Genomic DNA, 22,487 nt, shown 5'->3' with positions numbered 1-22,487 from the left:
CCAACAGTAACAAACAAGTTCTGAGGGAGCTTTGCAACAACACATCAAGCACAATGAGCAATGTGCTCCCATGAAAGGGTCGGCTGTAATGTCAGAAACAACCTGAAAAGTCTATAAAAAGGGTTGACCAGCAGTGTCCATACACCAGTTGATATTAAAATCTCCTCTGACTAGGATTTTCAGTTTCTTAAGAAAATTTCTTCATGTACTTTCTTAGGCTCACCGGAAGAATCAGGAACAGATGCCTTCAAACTCAACACCAATGAGCACTACCAAAGCACTTGTTTTTTTACCACCACCGGCTGTCTCATCAAACAGTTTCTTGATCATTTTTTTTCCTGTGCCACACACCACTTTGAGGCAGACCAGAACAAAGTTTTGCATTCTGAGCTTAGCAATTTGGCTTTGTGTTCAATTAACTTTCTTAGAGCAGCAACAACATGAAACAAACAATGACAAACTCACATAACAAGCTGTGAGCAGAATACAACATGCAGATCTATATTTGATATCCACAATCCCAACCTCTCCCACCCATACTGTGCAGTTATTAACAAGCCTTTTAAACAAACAAACACTATGAGGATCTTTCCCAGCAATGAAAACACAAGATAAAAATAAGACAGAAGAGAATGGCTAAGAAGTTGAGCTCTGAGCTGCTAAACAAACTGACGTGTTTCATCCTGTAGTCATGGATGTATATCTCTCAGTCTTAACTTGGAAACTGTGCAAGACAGACCAAGTTACATAACCAGTGCCCTAGGTTATCTGGATTGAATCACTTGGTTGTAACTGGCTTACCTGAGTAAATAAATAAAACTATGAAGGCCTCTTTTACAAGAAAGGTTTTGCATCAGACTTGCACTTCAATTGTCACTGTGACTCAACCAATGATGGAATGGTACTTGCAAAGAAGCAGGACCGTAAGAACATTTCTTTAAATAATGTCAGAAGACCAGCTCGCATAGAAGTCAATTACCTGCTCATGGACATAAGTAGATATGCTCAGCAAGTTCCTTACTCCCTCAGCCTTATGATGAATCCCTACCTGCATTTATTTAGAGAGAAAAATACATATATATATATATATATATATATATATATATATATATATATAGGTCCACTTTTTAATTTCGAAACTCCACAATCCTGACGTTTAATATATCAAACTCAGAACCTCGAGATTGTGGAATCTTGAAATTTAAAAAGGCATCAAAAAACATGTTTTTGCAGGGGGGCTGTACCTCCCCACACCCCCTGCAACTTAAATATACTAACTTTAAGATCGCTCTACAGTGAAGAGAATGGTAGTGGAGATTGCTATACAGTGCGGAACAGGAACATTGCCATTCTCTTCACTGTAGTGCGATCTCAGAGTTAGTATATTTAAGTTGCAGAGGGAGTAGGGTTTGCAGGGGGGCTTGCTCCCCTGCAAAAACATGTTTTTTGAGATCTTTTTTTTTTTTTTTTAAATTTTGACAATCCACAATCTCGAGGTTCTGAGTTCGATTTATTGAACGTCAAGATTGTGGACTTTCGAAATGAAAAAAGTGGACATATATATATATATATATATATACACACATATACATATACATACATACACACACGCAAACATACATATATATATATATATATATATATATATATATATATATATATATATATATATATGTGCACACATACATACATATATGCACACATACATACACACACTAAGATAAATTCATTAAAAGGGAACACTTGCACAAACTATTTTTTTACTGAGTACATTAGGTTTATATTGGAAAATAAATACTGTAACATGTTTTATTTAACTTAATAAAACTAATAATCTTGTATAATTTATGGCAGAGAATATACTGAAGTTGATACAAATTGCTGTCTCAGCTAATAAGATTATAAAAAGTCATTTTATCGGCTGCATTTTACATAACCCCAGCACCTTCATTAGAGCATTGACTTCTAAAATAATTACAAAACATTTAAGTGCTCTCCAAAGCACTTTACATTCACAGAATGCTGCTTTTCTCAGGCTCAAACTATATAAATGAATCAGACAAAAACACCGTTTTTGCATTTCATTTCACAATTCTTCCTGCGGTTAACTTTTAATGCAAGGTTATCTAAAGGCTTGGGATTAAACAGCAACCACCAGCAGCAATTCCACTATGGAATGACATGGTCACTGACACTTATGTCTGGTTACCCCAAGGATGACAAGTGACAAATATCCTACTGCCTTTAACCAGCATGTCATCTGCTGTGATACCACTACTTAATATCAAATCACCAGTGGATTCATGCAGATCCTACCAAGACTAACTGCAACATCATGATCTGAAAATTAAAGAAAATTCCTGCAGTCCTCACTGGTGGCTTAATAATTTTATCCCAGATGTCTTCAGAAACCACAATCAATACTTAAGCTGGAGTACTACTTAATAAAAGCTTCACGGATACTATTACAAGGCAAAAAAAGAAAATAAAAACTCACGTTTCTGCTACTTCTAATCAAGTGAAAGGTTTTGGCATTTAGCACTGCCAGCTGTCATAACATTACAGAACTAGATGCTCTATAGTCCCCTAAGCCTATTCACCAGCTGAAATGTTCGAATGCAAGAAAAAAGATGGATACATGCCACCTTAGCAGACTAAAATTAATCAACATATTGTAGGGAATGAAGCAATCTCTATACAATATATAAACATGAAAAGATCTAAAGCTTTCCCTGCACACAATTCTTTTCAAAAAGCAAACATTTCCATACCTTGAAAAAGATACCCAGTGGAGTATGTGTGCATATTAATATTCTGCAGACCTGCTTAACAGATGGGAAAATCCCCTTGCTTCAGCCAACAGCCCACTCTCCCCAAATTATCAAGTCCTGACCAGACCACTCACATGCACACTGTACAGCTGCTCTACACGGATCGTAATGATGGTGTTGCTAAGAAACCAGATGGCTCCTTATTGCCCTATACTGTTCAGCTACAAAGTATTGTGTGAACCAATACAAAAAACAACATGCTCTGAAAAAGCACACCTACTAAGGAAGCTATGTGCAGGAAAAAAAACATACACAATGGAGACAACAAATCTTTCTGCAAAAATACCCCACTAAAAGTACTAAAATGCAGAGCCAACAATAATTATTTTTAGCATTCAAGATGCAAGCATCTCAGCTGAGAAACTAGGCCATTACAACAATTCAAAGTTAAAGATTAAGAAGAATTTTTAAGCACTGTACTACATGCTGAGCCAAAAGCTATGAATAAATACATTTGCATACAAAGTTCAGCCACTTCACCCCACACAGCAAAGCCCCACTATTACTCACTATTACTGTGCTATGGAATGGTCATCTTTGTAATCATTGCCACAAGGATGAGTAACGAAACTAAAGTATTTATACAACTCAGCTCCACTACTAACAATCTCAGAACAGAAATCTAGAAAGAATGAAAAAGGAATGTGCTGAAAAATAACAGACTTTATAACAGTTGACCTAAAAGAAGCCCCTCTCTGAGGGGTCTATTCTTGGGTGTTTCTTCTTCAACATTCAGAATTTGACCAAAGATGTTTTTGGTAAAACCCCACTGTAAGGGATATGTCCATGTGCTCTAAGCATGTATGTCGCACAGTAATGCACCAGACAGATAAGGCGTGTTCTCTGAGCCTGCAAGTTTACTCCATGCTGCTGCAAGCACCTTCCAACAAAGTCAATAAATACTACAGAGTTAGCACTGCATCAAGTGATGTAAGAATATATACTTGCCCAGCTTACAGGGATCTCCAGCAGCTACATCTGGTAGAAAACTGCTCATCCATGGGGGCAGGTGGAGTGATGAAGTATGATATGTTGGGCTGCAGTTTTTCTATGCTACCTCGTTCATGAGATTTTTGTTTGTTGCTCACTTAGCTCCATAAAATGTGCTTTGCTTCAGCTTGTTTCATATGGGAGTTAAATATTATCATTGTGGCTATTTCTACAGCATATGAATGTGCTTGTTAAATGGATTACTGCACCTTTTTACACAGTGACTGTTAACTGCTTCGTTACTTTACCACTCCTTTCCATCTTTTAGGCTCCTCTACTCCCAGAAGTAAAATGGTACTACCCTAACAAACCTTTCTTTACACAGCATAACACAATCTGCAAAGCGGCAAGACTGCCCTTAGAAACACTACAGTCTACTGAAATAAGGAAACACCGCTTGGACATTTGTTACATTTGTGGTGCAAAATCACGATTACTTATCCTATTAATTACTGAGAGGCCTCCAAGATGTTTACAATACAAATCTTCAGGTTCCTTGTCTTGTGTGGCCTCTACTGATGTAATCCCCACCCACTCTGCAAACCGTTAACATTACAGTTCACTATTTTAGGTAGCAGATGTGTAACATAACCTTTACCTCAGAGAGCCAAGCAACCTAAGGCTAAAGGCAATGTTTATGTCTCAACACTGGTTTCCCTGACATAAGGTGCCCATGAGGAAATTTTCCCTCAGTTTGACACTGTTTTGGTTTGTGTTGGCAATTTAATGTTTTATAGCACAGCCTGTAGCAGTAGTTATACATTTTAGTGCATCTCGATTGACCACACACTGTAAATCTGCAGAAGAAAAAGGAAACCTTTACAAATGCCTTGTGATTACTAAACCCCTTTTCCAAAACAGGATATTCATATTTGATTTCAGCTGCATCATAAGATTTTTGCAGGAGCTCTCTGCATGTCTACTAGTTGATTAACCCACACTAAGAATGATGGTGGGGTCCTAAACAACTCCCTCATCTCATTCCAGCCACCAGGACTGCATTATAACTATTATAAAGAAGTACCTAACCCTCTCAAATATTGCAATTAATGATGCAACCATATCAACCGTATCCAAAAATACATCACCTACAATACACATCACTAAGCCCAGACAAAACAGAAATCCACTGTTCATTAATATTATAATCAGGTATGCAACAGCAGTTCTACTTACAGAAGTCATTAATGCAGGCAACACTGTGCCCTTGTCAAGAAGTGTCCACCCCTTGCTTTCGAACAATTATTTATAGACAAGGCACTTTGTCCATAGAATACACAACACGTACACACTTCCACGCAACAAATTTACCTGCGGTGGGCAAAGTACATAAAAGCAACTAATAAGCCCTCATAAACTAAGCAAACCATAGTCAGACACAGACGTCTCAACCTTCTGTGCTACATCTCCAGCAGCAGTCCCACACATTAATATTCCTGATCTCGCTAATTCTTATGTCAGGTGACATTGAAGCTGAACGAAGTCACACGGACTACCCTCAGAAAATTAAAAAAAACATTTCCAGGACATGTTTAAAGCACACAGCATTGCAAAAAACAAAACGAATACTGGCACTAACACCATCATTCTAACATCGTGGTCACAACCAGAGTCAAGGCTGAAGATGTCATGTTAACCCAAGCACCAACACCTACCAACTCTTCCACAACCGAAGATGTGGTCAAGACCAGGTGGTGATGTACAACTAGACACAGCAAAGCACATAAGAAGTAATCATATTTCTCAGTACTCAAACACCTGACCTGAAGCCCAGCTGACTTGCCTTCTCATTCCTTACTGCTGGTCACGTGAAGGTGATTATAATAGATATCTACAATCCACTATGAACAGCCATAGTGCCACTAAATGACATCATCACTCAAGCTAAAGGAAGGCTCCCTGCTGTGACTGAAGACATCAACCTACAAAGGAGGTCACAAAAAATCATTAAAGCATCACCAGAGGATACTAAGTTTACTTTCCTTAACCCCAATGCTCATCACACACACCAGAAGCGTCAAAACCACACACTTGTGCTCCTAGACTGGCTGCTCATCGATTATCCACAAAAGATTCAAACCCCCCCCCCCCAGTGCTGCATTACCCTTTTCAGTGATCAATGCACAATTATCACTCTTTAATTCACCAAAAATTTCGACTCCAAAGCTGCACTACTGCATTTAGAAAACTTAAGTCTAAACAAGAGCCTGCCCTCTTGTGTGACTTGAAACTGACAAATGGGTCTGTGTTATCACTTAGGCTGCAAAACAACTCCAGAAAACCACAACACTCAATGTCTCTTAAAAAAACGTCCCAGGCATCACTGTACAGGCCAAACATGCCCCAGCAGCAAGGGTAACTAAGATGCAAAAGAACCAATCTGGCCAATGGAACTATTGGGAAATCATTCATAATGTTGAGCTCACATATCAGCTGGATAGAATTTTGTGATGAAAAGACCAGGTGCAAAAGTCGTTCCACCTACTCAACCAGTCCAATGTCAGCTGCATTAAAGCATGGAAAACTAGACTTGCCTGGCACTCTAGTGGATTTTTAGAAGAAAAAAAATTCTTATGTAAATATAAGCAAACCAATCCCCCAAATCTGGGGTGGAATGTCTCATATCTAGTGGCCTACACATCCTTGCATTCCAGAGCATTTTCTGAAGAATCAACTTAAAAAGCATAAGATATTTTGTGAGCAATAAAAGCTAATAAAACTGTACAAATAATGCTATTGGTAAAAAAAATCCTTCACAATGACAATAGTGCAGTCTTTCCATAAATACATTACAATGCACAAACTCAGAATTATACATTTTGGTAATCTTTCACAAACAAATTTTTATACCTTGTAAATTTTACAACCCATACATATATTGTTATAACAACTTTGTTAACCAGACATATGCTTTCACATGACAGCAAAAAATTCCTCTCTGACTGCATGTTTATTGAGATATTTACAGAAACATTAACCATGCCTACTTGTATAGTTAGCAACTGAGTATCCCTCAAGATGAACAACTTACAAATATTAACAAGCAGCTAGCAGTATAACGGGATACAAATGGACATGGAAAGTGAATTTTCCCATCTCCCACCATGACATTTCACACTATACCTCCCAATAGCACTTAGGTCTCAGAATTATGAACATGTATAAGAAAATATGAATAATAAGGGCCAGTGATTAATATAAGATGCCCTGCAGTAGAAAAATTAACAATGCTTTTTAATACTGCTTATCAGTGGCTTGTAAGTCACTTAAAGAAGCCAGACCTCTTAACAGTATGGAACAATACCGAGCTAAGGAAAATATCTAAGAACTCTAGTAGGAAAATCTTGATGTTATCAGGTGGACAGTAAAGGATAAGGTATATACACAGTTTGCACCTGCACCAGGCGCCTTTAAAAGGAGCTGACCTCTCCAGCTGAGACTGGAATTTATCAAAATATAAGTCTAAACTAAATTGATGTACTCGACACAGCAGTCAACAAATGAGGCCTGAAGTTCTCATCCAGTCAATTTGCTTTTACAAATGTGAAGCCAACATACACCACCAAGTACAAAGAATATTCTTGGCTTGCTCTGAACAGGTCCTATGGTCATCAGCAGTGCCAAGATGTACATATCTCATTTATTATCAGCTATGTTACAAAGACTCCCTTGTTATCAGATGCAGGCATACACATCTCATCTGCAGGTGATTTCACTACAGAACAGTAAGGCACCTTAACAGGGATCTGTCCTGGTGACTTGGGGGGAGTGCTGATCCCCTCTAAGCTGCCTTAGGATTTCAACCATCACTTAGTCGAAACCTCTGAAGAGATCCTGGACAGGACAAATTAAAAGGTTATGAGGGAGTCCTCATAACGTAACCCTCCCAATAACAAATGGTGGTATAACGACTACAGGTAATGTCAAACACAGTGGCAGCAGTAAAGACCTTAGGAAGGCCAGAAAGAGCAAGAACATCACTTATGTATGAAATAAGTAAAACAAAGGCTGCAAGTCCCCAGCCTGGTACACATCCTCTTCACTTTCACTATACAGTTCCAATTTCCAGTATTTTCTACTTGTGAAGTAAACCAAAATAGCTGAAAGAAAAAGGTCATTAGAGAGGAAAATACAAAATAATAAAGGCAGAGAAAACTGATGTAAGCAGAAAAAAAAACAGCCAACTTACTGTTCAGCACTGATGAATTCACCCTCTATAGGTCTGCATGTCACCTTTCCCACTTTCACTCCAGTTTGGATATCTTGAAATTTCAAACCCAGGTTCTCACCAGTAATTGTCAGCCTTGTACCTCCTTGTTTAGGTCCAGTCTCCGGTACCAGCTGTTAAGCAAAAATGAAATGTATCAAATACTTCAGCTTACAATAACCTACTTTGACTCCTGTAGGTCAAAGGATACAGGAGGGCATTTAGCCACGGATGTACAACAGAATGCCTACTGAACAATGTAAGATGACAAGGTAATCAATGTTACACAGTCACCTTCCTCATTAAAAGAAGCAGTTTAGTTATCAATTCACATAGCTTTCATTTTGTCAGTATTTCACAAAATGCATCAGAGAATGCCACATAGAAATACAGATGTCATGAACATTCTGTTTTAGAATTCTGCATTCTGGCAGTTCTACAGTGCAGTAAAAGGTAACTGGGAAAGTACAGTTGTTTAAATTGAACTTACCATAAAAGTAGCCTTAGATATATGGGTTATATCCTGCCAAGGGTATAACAGCCAGCCAGCTTAAAAAGCTTCAGGGCACCTTCTACGCACCAAAGTGGTCAAGTGGCTTGAGTTGAGCTGACTAAAAGACAAGGTTGGGCGGAAATCCTTTCAGAGCTTTCCTGACAGCAGAGAGAGGGAGGGTGAGCCCTGAAAGGCCAAGGCTAGGAATAACTAAAATTACAAGTCCACACCCTAATACGAAAAACACACCAAAAAACAAGGGGGTGGGGGTGGAGGGAGGGAGAGAATATTGCAGCAGTGATTATTCGAACATCTACCGTTATGGTAAGTTAAACTTACACAACTGTTCTATGTTTTTCCTGTTGATCACTGCTGCTGTAGCCTTAGCTATATGGGTAGATTACCACAGGTAACTATATTTGTGCGGTGGAACGAGAAGGGTGTAGGAGCCCCTGGAGAATGGTCCTAACAAAGCATGATCTAGACCTAAGAAGGAATTCAGCTTACAGTGCTTTGTAAAAGTATATAAAAAGGACCAAGTAGCAACTTCTAGAATATTTCTAGAATCCAACCTTTTCCAAAAATCCATAGAAGAAACCAAGGTCCTTGTACAGCTGGCCTTGACCATGCCTGGAACAAATTTGTCATGGTGAGTAAAACAAAAGGTAATAGCCTTACACAACCATTTGGAAATAGTTTTTGACACTGGTTGTCCCTTTGTACATTCACAAGAAATGGACAAATGAGCCGATAATCTGACAGATTTAATTCTGTCAAGATAGTAACCCAGTTACCTGTGGACATTTGAGATATGGAGTATCCTATCTCTAATTTTTAGTTTACAGAAAGAAATCGTAGAGATGAACAGTTTGACTTAAAGTAAACTCATATCATTTTAGCCATAAAGAAAGGATTAGTTCTCAAAGAAACCCTGTCCTTGTGGAAAATGAGGTAGGACTGACTCACCATAAGAGCTTGCAACTCAGCCACCCTCTTGCAGAGGTCATACCAATCAATATAACAGTTTTCTATACCAAGAACCTCAAGGCAGCTATATTATCTGGTTTAAATGGAACAAGTGTTAGTTTCTCTAACACAAAATTAAGATCCCAAGAAAGGGCCACCGGTTTATTTGGAGGCCACTTATGGAAAACCTCTTTTACGAGCATTTTGACATGCGACTGCCTTGAAAGAAGACGATCCACGGGCAGACATGATGAAATAGCTGATAAATTAACCTTGATAAAGGAATAATAAAGGTCATAGGATTGTAACTCACACAAATATTTGAAAACCAAACTACTGGCCCTGAATGGGTGCTGGTTATGTTGTTGGTACCAACAGGAAAACCTTTTTCATTTTCTAATATATGACTTTTCTAGCAGAAGGCTTTCTTGCCTCCTTTAGTACCTGCTGCATATCCTCAGAAAACAGGTACCTAAAAGGAATTAAGACCCTATCATCCAAGCAGCCAACTGAAGATGTTTGATGTCAGGGTATATGACACCTGTTTCTTGTGTGAGTAGATCAATTCTGTGAGGAAGCGTGCGGTAATTGCCCTTGGCCATTTTCAAAAGAAAGGGGAACCACAGTTGCCTGGGCTAGAAGGGAGTCACCACAATGATCTTGGGGGATTCCTTCTGAATCCTCAGAAGTACCTAGAATATTAGTGGAAAGGCATACAGGAACACTGTTGTCCAAAGAATAGAAACTGTATCTGTCTTCCATGCCTTCTTGCATGGAGTTCTGGAACAGAATTTTGCAGGTTGATTGTTCAGACAGGAGGCAAAGAGGTCTAACTTGAGGAACTTCCTACAGATGGATCAAATCTTGGAAGACCCCTGGATCTTGTTTTCATTCTTGAGGGTCTGCCTTGGTTCTGCTCAGCTTGTCTGCCACGCAATTTTGTTCTGATGGAAAGTGAGATGCCTGTATAGTGAAACTGTGCTGTGAAGCTGTATCTCAAGCTAACATGGCTAGTTTGCAAAGTGGGTATGACCCCGTACACCCCTTGCTTATGTCCTACTCACTGTGGTGTTGTCTGTAACCACTTGAAAAGGTCCCAGGGTCCAAAGATGGTTCAGAGAATTGAGTTCCTTGACCACGGAAAGCATTTCCTTGATATTTATGTGCTTACATCTGTCCTTGTTATCCTACACCCCCCTGCACTTTTCTCTCTCCTGAAATTACTCCCTGAGCAAAGTCTGAAGCATCTCTAGTGACTCACTGCTTTGGATCAGGAAGGAAGAGGAGGAGACCTTGACTTAAAGATATCTGCTGACTCCACCAAGTGATTTCTTATCTGACAAACCCCAGTACTGGGATCCAAAAAGATAAAGGGTGTTGACGTTGGGGACCAAACAGATTTTAGATACCACTGTATCTTTCCCATGTAGAGTCTTGCCAGGGGTATCATGAGACTCAAAGTCTGAGGTATTACCACACACTGACTTAGAAACTGATCTAAATAAAGACCTACTTTTTCCTGTGGATGAAAAGCTCTTTGAACTGAGGTATCTAAGCAGACATCCCAGGAACACATTCCTGTGTGACGGAGTCAAGCAAACTTTTGAATATTTTCTTGGAATTCCAGCTTGTGCAAGAGATCTCTCACCCAAGACAGATTCCTGACATTTTGAAAAAGACTGTGCAAAGACAAGTAAGTAGTCTGAATACAGAAAAATGTGAAATCCCTGTAGTCTGCAATAAGCTATAAATAGAGGCAGACATTTTGTGAACACTCTTGGTGCAGTGGATAGTTCAAGGGGTAGAACAGAGAAGTGATAATGTGATCCAGACACACAACACCTGAAATGTCTGAAGTCTGGATGAAAAGAAATGTGATAAGCATCTTTTCAGCCTAGTGTTACCAAAAAAACTTGAAAGAGGAAGAGGAAGAAAAGGCAACAAGATGTAAAGTGACATTTTGAACTGATCTCAAAGTGTTTTTTTTTTCCGAGGGTCTAGGAACATCCTTGAATCAAACCCCATCCCCACCTTGGAAGGAGGAACTGGTTCTATCACTTCTTGGAACAGCATGTGATGAAGAACAGGAGGAAACAAAAGAGTCTGATCTGCAGATTGAGGAATGACCCTCTGGAAAGGAGGGGCTTTCCTCCTACAACAATCTGTAACCCTAAGGAATGATTTTCAGAATTCATTTGTTTGAAATAATCTGTTGCCAAGGAGAAAAACGGAGATTCAGACTTTCTGGGAAAAAAAGTCAGCCAGGGTGTGAGGGGTGTCACAAGGTCTCTTGAATAATCACTCAGACTTGTTAGGAGTGTCCTTGGTTTTGGGAGGTTTGAGACTTTTTGGAACCTCCTTGCCACTTTCTTAAACGTCTGCCTATCTGAATTCTGCTGAGACTGTTTACTCTTGTTTTTTTTTTTTGCCAAAGCTAAATGAGGAGAAAGAAAACCTCTTGGACAATTTGGTAAAGCAGGGCTGAAAAATCTTAGATTGCCTGGATTAGCTTGCCCCTTTCTTTGATTACCTCTGCAGCAGAGGGGCAAAACATTGAATCTCTACACTAAATCTCTACCTAAGGGAGAATTTAAAATCTGATTTTTAACATCTGGAAAGTTCTAAGGATGCAGCAAAGTAAACCTCCTTAAAACAGCACCAATGGCCATAGCCCTGGAAGAAGCATCAACAGAGTCATGCATACACTCTGTAAACAATAAGTAGTGACCTATGCAATAGAAGAAATTTGAGCCCAATTAATTTTCTTCATAAGAAGAAACTGTAGATAAAACATTCCTCATAGTTTCACAATATGTCAGAATACACTTTAACATATGAGCCTGACAAGTTAAGATAAGTTGCAGAAGTATACACTTTTTCACCATACCTAGATTATGAAGTTCAAGGTTGCAGAAGTATACACTTTTTCACCATACCTATCACTTTTCCCATCCTTTTTAGAAAGAATAGGATTTGAATTAACTAAGGGCTTAGCAACAGAGGAGTCAACTACGGCTATAGCTGCTAGGTCAGGTTTGGAAATAGTACATAAAAATATAAAAGACTGAGGAACTTTATACATCCTATCTGCCTGTTTTAGGGACAGCTGGCTAACTATCAGGAAAATTGGAGGCAGTAAGACAAACATATTCTAAAGCAGACAGGATAGGAGAAATGGGTGTTGGTTCCGGAAAATTATTCTGTAACAACTTGTAGTATTTTTTGAGGGAATGAAAACCTCACTGTTCTCCCACTGAAAACACTGGGACATTCTAGCAACAGTCTCAGGGAAAGAGACCCCCCCCCCCACAAACACACACACACACACAGGGAGAATCAGAAAGAGAGCTGTCCTCCGAATCTGAAACGGAAATCTGAGGACAAAACCCTGAATCTGTCCCTGCATCTTCCTGTTCAGATTCAGAAGCTTGAATCCCTTCAGGAAAGGGGATATCCCTCTTTCTTTTAATCTACAAGAAGGTTAATAGCCTTAATCAAACTCTGAGTCAGTCCCAGTAAACTACTTCTATCCAAAGAAATTTGAGGAGTAGACAAATGCTTGGTTTTGTTTCTTTTTAACAGGAAAAATGCAGCCAGCCATGTTACTAATTAATAGCCTTAATCAAACTCTGAGTCAGTCCCAATAAACTACTTCTATCCAAAGAAATTTGAGGAGCAGACAAATGCTTGGTTTTGTTTCTTTTTAACAGGAAAAATGCAGCCAGCCATGTTACTAATTGCAGCTGCTGCTTCCCCAGGGATGGGCACAGTATTCTGACAACAGGGAAACCTTCCGTGCATAATCGCCCAGGACTGACATCTGTGGTTCTCCCTTGCCCACTGATGGCACCCCAACAGCCAAAGAGGACATGGCTAACCCCCAGTCCATAGTGGCTGTAGGTGCTACACTAGAGGGATCTGGGGTAAAATTTGAGTGGTCTAAGCCACAACAAATGGCCACAGCAATGTCATCCACCTACGACTGAGGCAAATTTCTAGCCTGTTATGGTGGCAAAGGCCGTTTTGCTTACCTTTTTCTTTTTGTGGCTGGAAAAAGGACTAACCATGGCAGTGACCATCTGTTCCGTGGTCAAGCCAAAAATAGTGCCTCTATCCTGAGAAAAACCAAGCAGCAATGCCAGGAAAACAAGCAGTCAACAAAAGTTATTATTTTTGACAGAATAAAAACAGTAATAAGTACTTTCTATGACAGCTCTACAAATTGAGAATAAACATAACTTCTTCACAGAAAATAGTTTATCAGCTAGATAACACTGTTTTTAAAGTGATAGAAACAATGAGTACTCTATTTAAAAGTACATTACAGTCTCGAGACAACCCATTAAAACACAACACTCCTACCTTTAAAATAACTTTCCTGAAGAGGAAAGTAATAAAACATCAGTAAAAATGAGAAAATGGAAGGTTTTCCCCCAAAAGGGATTTATTTGCTCAGATAAGGAAAGCACAAGAGGACCAATAATCCTCAAAAGCCTCAGTGGAGCGTACTCTTCGGAGGCACTAAAGCTCTGAAGGTCTTCTCACCCAAACTTGCCTATTAATCAGCTCACCTTGAGCCTCTTGACAGTTTAGGTGCACGGAAGGTGCCCTGAAGCTTGGAACCTGGCCATTTGTTACATCTCTGGCAGGATATAACCCATAGAGCCAAGGCTAAAGCAGCAGTAATCAATGTGAAGAACATCACTTTTATGGGAAGATAAAGAAATGGCAGATTTTTAAAAATTCTCTTCAGAGTGCTTTGTCAGAAATAATTAGGAAGCAAATGATTGAAAATAAAAGATTTTGATCAAGGATAAAAAATCTGAGTTGGCTAGACATAGCAAGGCCTTACTAAGTGTAACGTTACTGGCTACCAAGAAAAGCAATTACTAGAAAAAGGAAAAAAATATAAACTATCCACACCTGAAGTAGTGATCATTATAAAGGAGATAAAAGAACTGGAGGTGGGAGTATTAGGAAAGGGAAGAAGCAAGTGGAATTTACTGGAACTGTACTGCTCAAAAGTAGGAGTACAACTTAAGGGGAAGGCAGGATTTGAACAATTTATAAAATACTGAAGTGAATTAACACTTAAAAAGAAAACACACATGTATACGGCATGGAAATAATAATGCAAATGCTACTGCTTGTGTGATGATGTGACGTACTGCCAGCTATGCCAGAAGTAGGCAGTGGATGTGTAACATACGTCAGCATAGCTAGCTGGAGTTTTGTAAAAAATGATGTCATTTGTATGTCAAGCTGATTTGTGCAGGTGCCCGTGTTGAAAATGTATTTGTAAAGTTGCCTGTGGTAAAAATGTACCAACAATGTGTCCTGCTAGACAGGAAAAGAAATACACCTGTATGTCAGACTGTAACTGTTGGAATTAACATATTGTAACAGCAGATTATTGGAAGAAAAGAGGTTACTATCAGTACAGCTAACTTTGAAAAACGTCTGAAATTAAATTACCTGGAAGGCCATAAAGACTGCATCTTACATTTCTGACTGCAGCCAGAGACAAAATGTTTGTGAAAGCAAGGACTAGGAATCCTGCTGTATTGTCTTTAGCAATGAACTAATTGCTGTCCTGGAAGGGTGGAAGTGTTGAAATGGTATTATGGCTTCCAGATGATATAACACATCTTAGCAAAGCTCTATGTGTATGGTAACATACGTGTCAGATTCTGGTTCAGTTTCTAATGGGGGGGGTAGTATGGGAAACAGAAGTCAGACAACCACATGTATGCGATGCAATTTTGTAATCCAGCACTGAAATGATGTTTTAATACTAGCTGAGACAGAAGTCTTAGTGCAGTCTGTTTTTGAAACCGGACCAGGAAGGAAGACCACTCACCCACTTCATCTTGCCTTGCTCTATTAAGTGAACTATGGAAAAGTAATTATTTAGGTCAGTCAGGAAAATATAGTGAAATTATTTAAGTACTGTTTTCTGTACCTGTGTGTGAACCTTTCCTGTGTTATTTTTAATATTTCCTGTGATTGAAACTCCTGTTTATTGTTAACAGATATTTACTATTAAATATAATTAAACTTCTCATTGTGGCTGGTCTTGTAAAGAATATTTTAACCTTTGAGAGTACATATTTATTTGGTGACACTGTGGCCACTCCTGGAAACCTTGCTGCATTGGCCAAACACCGCCATTTGCATTCGTATTAATTTTACTCAGTATAATTCAGTACCCTTGTAAGAGCCTTAGAGTAGCTGACTTTGAAGTGTCCTGGTGCTACTATTTACTTTACAGTCTGGGCAGAGGGGCATAGCTAGTAAATCTGTACCCTTTCTCAGGTGTGGGTGTGTGTGTGTGAAAATCCAATCTCAGAGTGTGTCAGCTACTTGGAGCAGGGACACAGACAGGAAGGTGGATGACTTGGCCTGGGATACTCAGCTGTGGACTCAACTCTATAGCTGTGCCAGTACGGAGTCTTACTGGGGTGGTGGTGGACCTGAAGAGACAGAGAGAGAGAGAGAGAGAGAGGGAAAACCCAGATCTCGGACTGAGTGTGCTCCTGTGTGCTCTTAAGGGAAATTGTGCTTGGTGCAGAGAGCTGCATCTGGAAATACCATGTGTATCTATCTTTGTTACAAGTGAACGTACCTCACCGGTGTCAGTGCCCTTGGAGAGGAGAAGCAGCATCTCCCCTCAGACAGCCAGAAACCAGCATCATCTGAGTGTGGCAAATAGGTAAAATTTTCAGACTTGGGACATGGCTTTAGCACATCTGATTTGGCTGGAATGGTTTTCCCAATCACTTGCTGCTGCTTTCATTACCAGTTCTTTTCTAAACTGCACCAACTTCCATAACCTGTGTAACTGCTTTGGAGACTTACTTTGGATGACAGTTTGACAGCATGTAGAATGGCAGACAGTCTTTGCACTAAAGTAAGCAGTTTTGTATAATCTGTAAAGGCTGTCAAGCAAGCGAGAATATCCTCTAGGGTAGGCACTATAAGGAAGTACTGGACTGCCCACAGATGGGGAGATCCTGTGCCTGCAGTGCAGGGCCTCATAATAATACTCGGTGTGTCCATGTCTTACCCTGTAACACCAGACTTGCCAGGCAGTGCTTGCTTTGAAATACATATTTCACATACTGATGTGATACAGATAAGGCTTTACTGTTCCAAAAATGCATCTTCTGTCACAAGCAAAACAGCATCAGGGTTGATGTGAATGAGAACTTACTGGAAAACCAAGCAAGCAGGCCAAATATTGCAAAAACATGGTTTCAGGACTTTAAAATTACACTCCTCAACCACTGTATCTTGAAATACCTTTGCAAATGGCAGATGTGGAATTTTGTCAGCGGACCTGCAACAATCACATTTACTATAATCTGTCAGTTTCGTTAAGGTGTATGTTACTGCTACACCTGTGTACATCCTGTATTCAGTTTGATCTATGAGGAATGCAACCCTGACTGCATTTTGTCTCGTTCCAATGAACTCCAAAAATTGTTAAAAGGGTGAGTGTTAACCTTTGAAAACTTACTGACATCACCAAAGGGAAGAAAAGCACAGCAGTCAAACCCATTAGAAGTAACAATAGCTACTTCAGAAGATTTAACAAAAGGCCAATTTTTCATAGGGCTGACCTGTTAACCCCTCCCTACTGACAACAGGTAAGCAAGTTCATAAACTCTTGGGCAGCACAGGTCAAACAGGAGTGTTCTGAATGGAAAGCGTTGAAAGTCCACTTAAATACGAGAAGCTTCCAGTTACACTTCCAAATTTTCATGTGCAGGAAGGCTCCCAGTGTATCAAGATGGAGCGTATCTATCTCACTCTGAGGCCAGTCACTGACCTGTATTATCCAAATCTCCCCAAAAGCAGCATCGTCTGAGTCAGGCTCTATGGATTGAAAGGTTTTATGAGCCACATCTTCTGAATTAAACTCTTATCATAATGGCATATAACCCAATGAAGACATACCCCATTCTCTGTTAACCTGACAAAGTTAGATCACAATCTATGGAAGAGGGTGAGTTCAGGATCTTATCCTTTATGAAAAGTCACAAGCCACACAAAATCAGATCATCATATAATCATACACAAAAAATGTTTCATAATGCAGTCTGTCATTTTTTATAAAAAAACATCGCAAGACAAAACACCACCTTATTTGGCATCCACTGTTGTTTTCATAATTATAATGCCCCTGTCATTCTATTATATATATTATCTACATACACATATCTATACAGATATATCTATATCTGTATGCAATAGAAAGACAAGGGCATAATAACTATGAACACACAACAGTGAAGGCTATATAAGGTATATTGAAATGTCTAAACTTAGCCTAAGTTCAATACATCTAAAACCACTTGATCTAAAAACAAATAAATAAATAAAACAGTGTTTTTGCAAGAGCGCAAGCCCCCCCCCCCCCGCACCGCCTGCTAATTATACATTCCAACTAAGATTACACAATAGTGGGGAAAATGGCAAACTGCCATAACTCACTGTGTGCAACCTCATAAATACCACCTAACTTGCAGTATACCTAAAGCTGTACAAGTCAATCTAATACAAGATTTGCAAGATTGCAATACTAAAATAAAACTAATGCACATGGTCAAACTACATTATTCATTAAAAAGAAATTGATGTAATGCTTAATATCTAAAATTAAACCAAATGAACTGATCACTCTCTCTCTGTATGTATGTATATGTGGATCTGCTTTACAAGCTTGAAGTTTCAAAACTTAGATCGAAGTTTTGAAACTTTGAAATTGTAATAAAATAAAATATTTTTTTTTAATTTTTGCAGGGAGGCAACCCCCCCCCCCCCCCACACACACACACACACACACACAACCCCTGATAAATAAATATACCAACTCCGAGATCTCACTACAGTGAGGAAAACTGTAAATTTCCCATTCCGCACTGTACAGCAATCTCCATTCAAAACTTTAGAAGTTTCAAAACTTCGATCTTACACACACACACAGGTTTCACAGGTAGGTACTAGGCTATTGGCCCTATGGCCTATATAAGCCTAGCCAAAAAGGTACCCTGGCTTTCACTACCCAAGAAAATTATTCTTCTGTGCTCCTGTCGAGCAGAGCCACAGAGGTGATCCCCAGGGTGATTTTCCTATTTCCCATCCAATCAAGACTTTTCTTGAAGAGTGCTAATGAGGAGCTCTGTTTGATATAGATAGGTAGTTTGTTCCAGAGTATGAGAAGTCTCTGGGACAGGAATCTATCCCTCCAGCATGTTCTGTTTATTGTAGTGACAATGTTTAGGTCCACAGAGCGTGTAGCTCGGAGGGATGGGGATTTCTTTAAGTGGAGCATGTCCAACAACTCTAGATTTGTAAGTTAGGCAGAGATCGCCTCTGAGTAGGCGATATGCGACGGAGTAAAGATGGGAGTTTTTTGAGACGGTCTGCATAGGGCATCTGTTTTGAGGCCAATAATCCTCCTTGTGAGGTATTTCTGCGGCCTTTCCAGTTGTCGTAGATGTCTTGTGAGGTACATAAAAAAAGAGGCATTGTACTCTATAACAGGTCTAATGAGTGACGAGTAGAGGGGTGCATAAGAAACCTTTTGTGATGAGGTGTGCCATGTAGAAGGATTTCCTGACTACTGTGGCGACGTGATTATCAAAGGGGAGGACTACTGTCCACCTGTGTCCCAAGTTCTCATCACACTTTCGGTATTAAGTAGACTACCACCTGTGTGGTAGCTCATACACGCGCGCATATATATATATATATATATATATATATATACACACATACATATATATATGTGCATATCTAGCTTTCTAGCTATATATTTTGTGTGTGTGTGCACGTATACATACATGTACACATTAACTAGATACCTGTTAATATTTAACATAAAAAAATTCCCCAGTGGATTTGTAAATTCACTGCACAGATTAGATACCTTTTACACTTCATGTAATTTTTATACTTTTTTTGCACATCATTTTTCTTAGTCTGGTATTTAAACTTATTCACATGTTTACTTCAACTGTATCGTGTACACATCATCTTCAAATTACGTTATTATATGTAATATTTTTGTAAATGTAAGTTTTCTCAACAAGCCCCAACAAAAATGAGACATTCCAAACTATCAAGTGTAACAACAAATACATATCAAAACTGTACAACTCTGTTAGGAACCACACCTTGTATTTTATCATCTGTTAAACATGAAAGCTGACTGAATTTTGTATGCACTCCCTAAGCTAAGACAAAAACTACATGTATGAATAAACTGGTGTAAATAGTATGCAACTGTCACATCTTTTTAGGAAGAAACCACAGTGCCTCAGGAAACCTATTTAAACATGGGTAAAATGTACAAAACTCCTCAAAGACTGTAAAGAGGGGTCAGGATTGAAACCTAGACCTGAAAACGTGTAAGGCAGTAACAGTATGCATTAGGCCACCTATTACGAATTAGGGGGTTAAGTAAATAACGGTTACCCATGTGAAATAAAAATACACCAAATGAAAAAGAAAAGAAAAATATAGTCAAACAAACTGCAACTTCTGTTGTGCTTGAAGGACAGTATGAAACTGGTAAAAAGAAAAAAGAATACAGGTCCAGGTCTTACTTAAATTCAAGATGCTTCTTTGCCAAGCAGTCATAGTGATCTAAAAATCACTTTCAAATATTTACTTACTGACTTTCTCAAGACAGGATTGATAAATAACAATGTAAATTAACGTCAATCTGACTGACAAAAGGAATATATCAAACACTCACAAAAGGAGGGCCATCACCATTTCATGCCATAGCAGACATTGTATTTTTGTTGTGTGGTAAATGACAAGTTTAGGCAAATTTAAACCAGATGCAAGCAAATGCAACTTAATTCTAGCAAAAGACAAACATACTTGTAGATGCTGTAAAAATTCAAAGCTTTAGGCATAATTAGTCAGAAGATATGCTATTTAAAATGTAGAACAATTAAATATGGCACGCAGCTTCAAGTCGCCAGTCTTACATAAACTTTAGTACAGTAGTATTTCAGGACACCTTCAGTACACCAAAAATGCAAACATTTACAGAATTAAGCCATTCTCTACGAATCCTATTCCACACGCCTGCAAACAGCATTCTTTCTCCAACAAAAATGTTACTCTGTACAACTGACAGCGTCACTACCTTAGAGCTGGTCAGAGCAATGTCACTAACTTAGTGGCAGCACACTCCTCTTTGATGCTACAAAAATTAGAAGGATGTGGATTCTATCAGAGTACAAGGTGCTTGCTTCATTACACCAATAATGGCACTCCAGTGGGCTAACATCACACCGAATAAGGCTCAGGCTAGAGACCTGACTGCATGCCAGTACAGCAATTACAGGTTTGGGTGCTGAAGAAGTCAGAAGAGAGAGACAGACAGTGATGCACCAATGCACAAATACTGCCTGGTAAAGATCAGGTGGTACAACAGCAGGGAACAGCTGATAACAGATGCAGTGGCCTGCAAAACAATGAAAGAGGGCTGTCATAGCGAATTGGTTTGGTGCAAGTGTGCTTCTCTGGTTGCAAACACAAAACAGTGCACACAGTGAAGAAGGCTCTGCATAAGTAAAACTTACACTGCCACCTAGTGGAAGGAGGTTACAGAATAAAACAATCCACAAGCTTGGAGGAAAATGCTCAGAGAAAGGCAACACCTGACAATTTAAGACCAGGAAAAAGGGACAATTGCTGAAAAGGGATAGAGGCCACAAAAACAAAAAAAAAAAGTGACAGTACAGCAAGGAATAGGATTTCTACAATCCTGAAATATCATCATTTGGATGACATATTAAATTGTCATTAAACAGTATAAATGGCTCAACAGGTAACCACACTCACCTTTAATGCTGGGTGATCAGAAGGCGGGGGTTCTATGCCCACCTCAGTTACCTGGATTAATTTTTCCATTATTTACACTGCAATGAAGAGTAAAACTGGGGCAGTCCTGAATGTGACATCCTTTGGATAAAATGTTACAACAAAGCCTCGTCTGTCCGGGTTGGTGGTATCTCAGACAGACGTATAAAATCTTGCAGCATCATCAAAAAGAGCATGTGAATTTTCCATATTTCCCTAGAAAAATTTCCCTTAGGCCTAATGGGACAACCTGGTCAGAAAACATGAATAAATGAGGCAATATTTGATTCTTATGATCTTATGAAACAACTCAAATAAGTAATCAAGGAATTTCCCCCTAAAGTTCTGTCTTGATTTCTCCTACTCAGTATAAATACCACTTCTGGTCCTTCTCCACAACAACCCACAGATCTAGAGGGATCTACCCGGTCAACAAAAATAATCATCCTTCATTTACCTCTGCTTTAAGTACACTGATTTCTGTCCCACTTGCCTTAAGGTCTGCAAACACATCTTTGTATTTTATATGAAGTTCCTTCTGGGTTGCTGGTGCTTGGTGGTGGAAGTGGAAAGTCCGAAGACTAGCTCAGAATAGCTAATTTAATTTACTCACTGCCCCCCAACACACACACAAAAATATACAAATAATACACTCCCTCTTGAACCGTCAAAAGATGCAATACATGGTTAGCTGGAAAATGTGACTGAGATGTTAATAACCAACATCGGGGATGGAGCAACAGATCACTAAAGCTCCAGAGACACAAGTGCTGCTTTTATACATATTATTCATAAGGACATAATCAGGATGATGGAAGGAAATATTAAATTATGGAGATGGGGCCAGAGGGCTCCTGTCACGCATACTCATGCTTGTGTGTTTAGTAACCAAGTGAATACCATAAAGCAAATGTGCGTATTTACAGCCGGAACCTCAAGTGCCAAGCTGTTAAGTGGCTTACTAAGAAACGCACAGAACGTGAGGTGAGATTGTGGAAATTAAAGCCTAGTTTGCTCGATGTAAATGAAAAAGAGTTCAAAACTCCAGCCTCTAGGCTATGCTGTCTCTGTTTGCACAACACATCATTATGCATGTTCATTTCGCAAGCTGTTA

At 39.2% G+C, this 22,487-nt stretch overlaps 1 protein-coding gene across 1 annotated transcript in view; it reads right to left on the bottom strand.

Annotated features, from left to right (window-relative positions):
• LOC122807260 (plexin-A1-like) overlaps positions 1 to 22,487 on the bottom strand; it is a 2,134,283-nt gene that overhangs the window by 358,957 nt on the left and 1,752,839 nt on the right. Inside the window, exon 13 of the mRNA XM_044078363.1 lies at positions 8,011 to 8,162. Within this exon, the coding sequence (XP_043934298.1) occupies positions 8,011 to 8,162 (152 nt within the window). The remainder of the gene's footprint in view (positions 1 to 8,010; positions 8,163 to 22,487) is intronic.

This window comes from Protopterus annectens, chromosome 7.part0, assembly GCF_019279795.1.
Source record: "Protopterus annectens isolate FY-2018-M chromosome 7.part0, PAN1.0, whole genome shotgun sequence".
Taxonomy (NCBI): domain Eukaryota; kingdom Metazoa; phylum Chordata; order Ceratodontiformes; family Protopteridae; genus Protopterus; species Protopterus annectens.
This window is presented reverse-complemented; position numbering and strand designations above follow the sequence as displayed.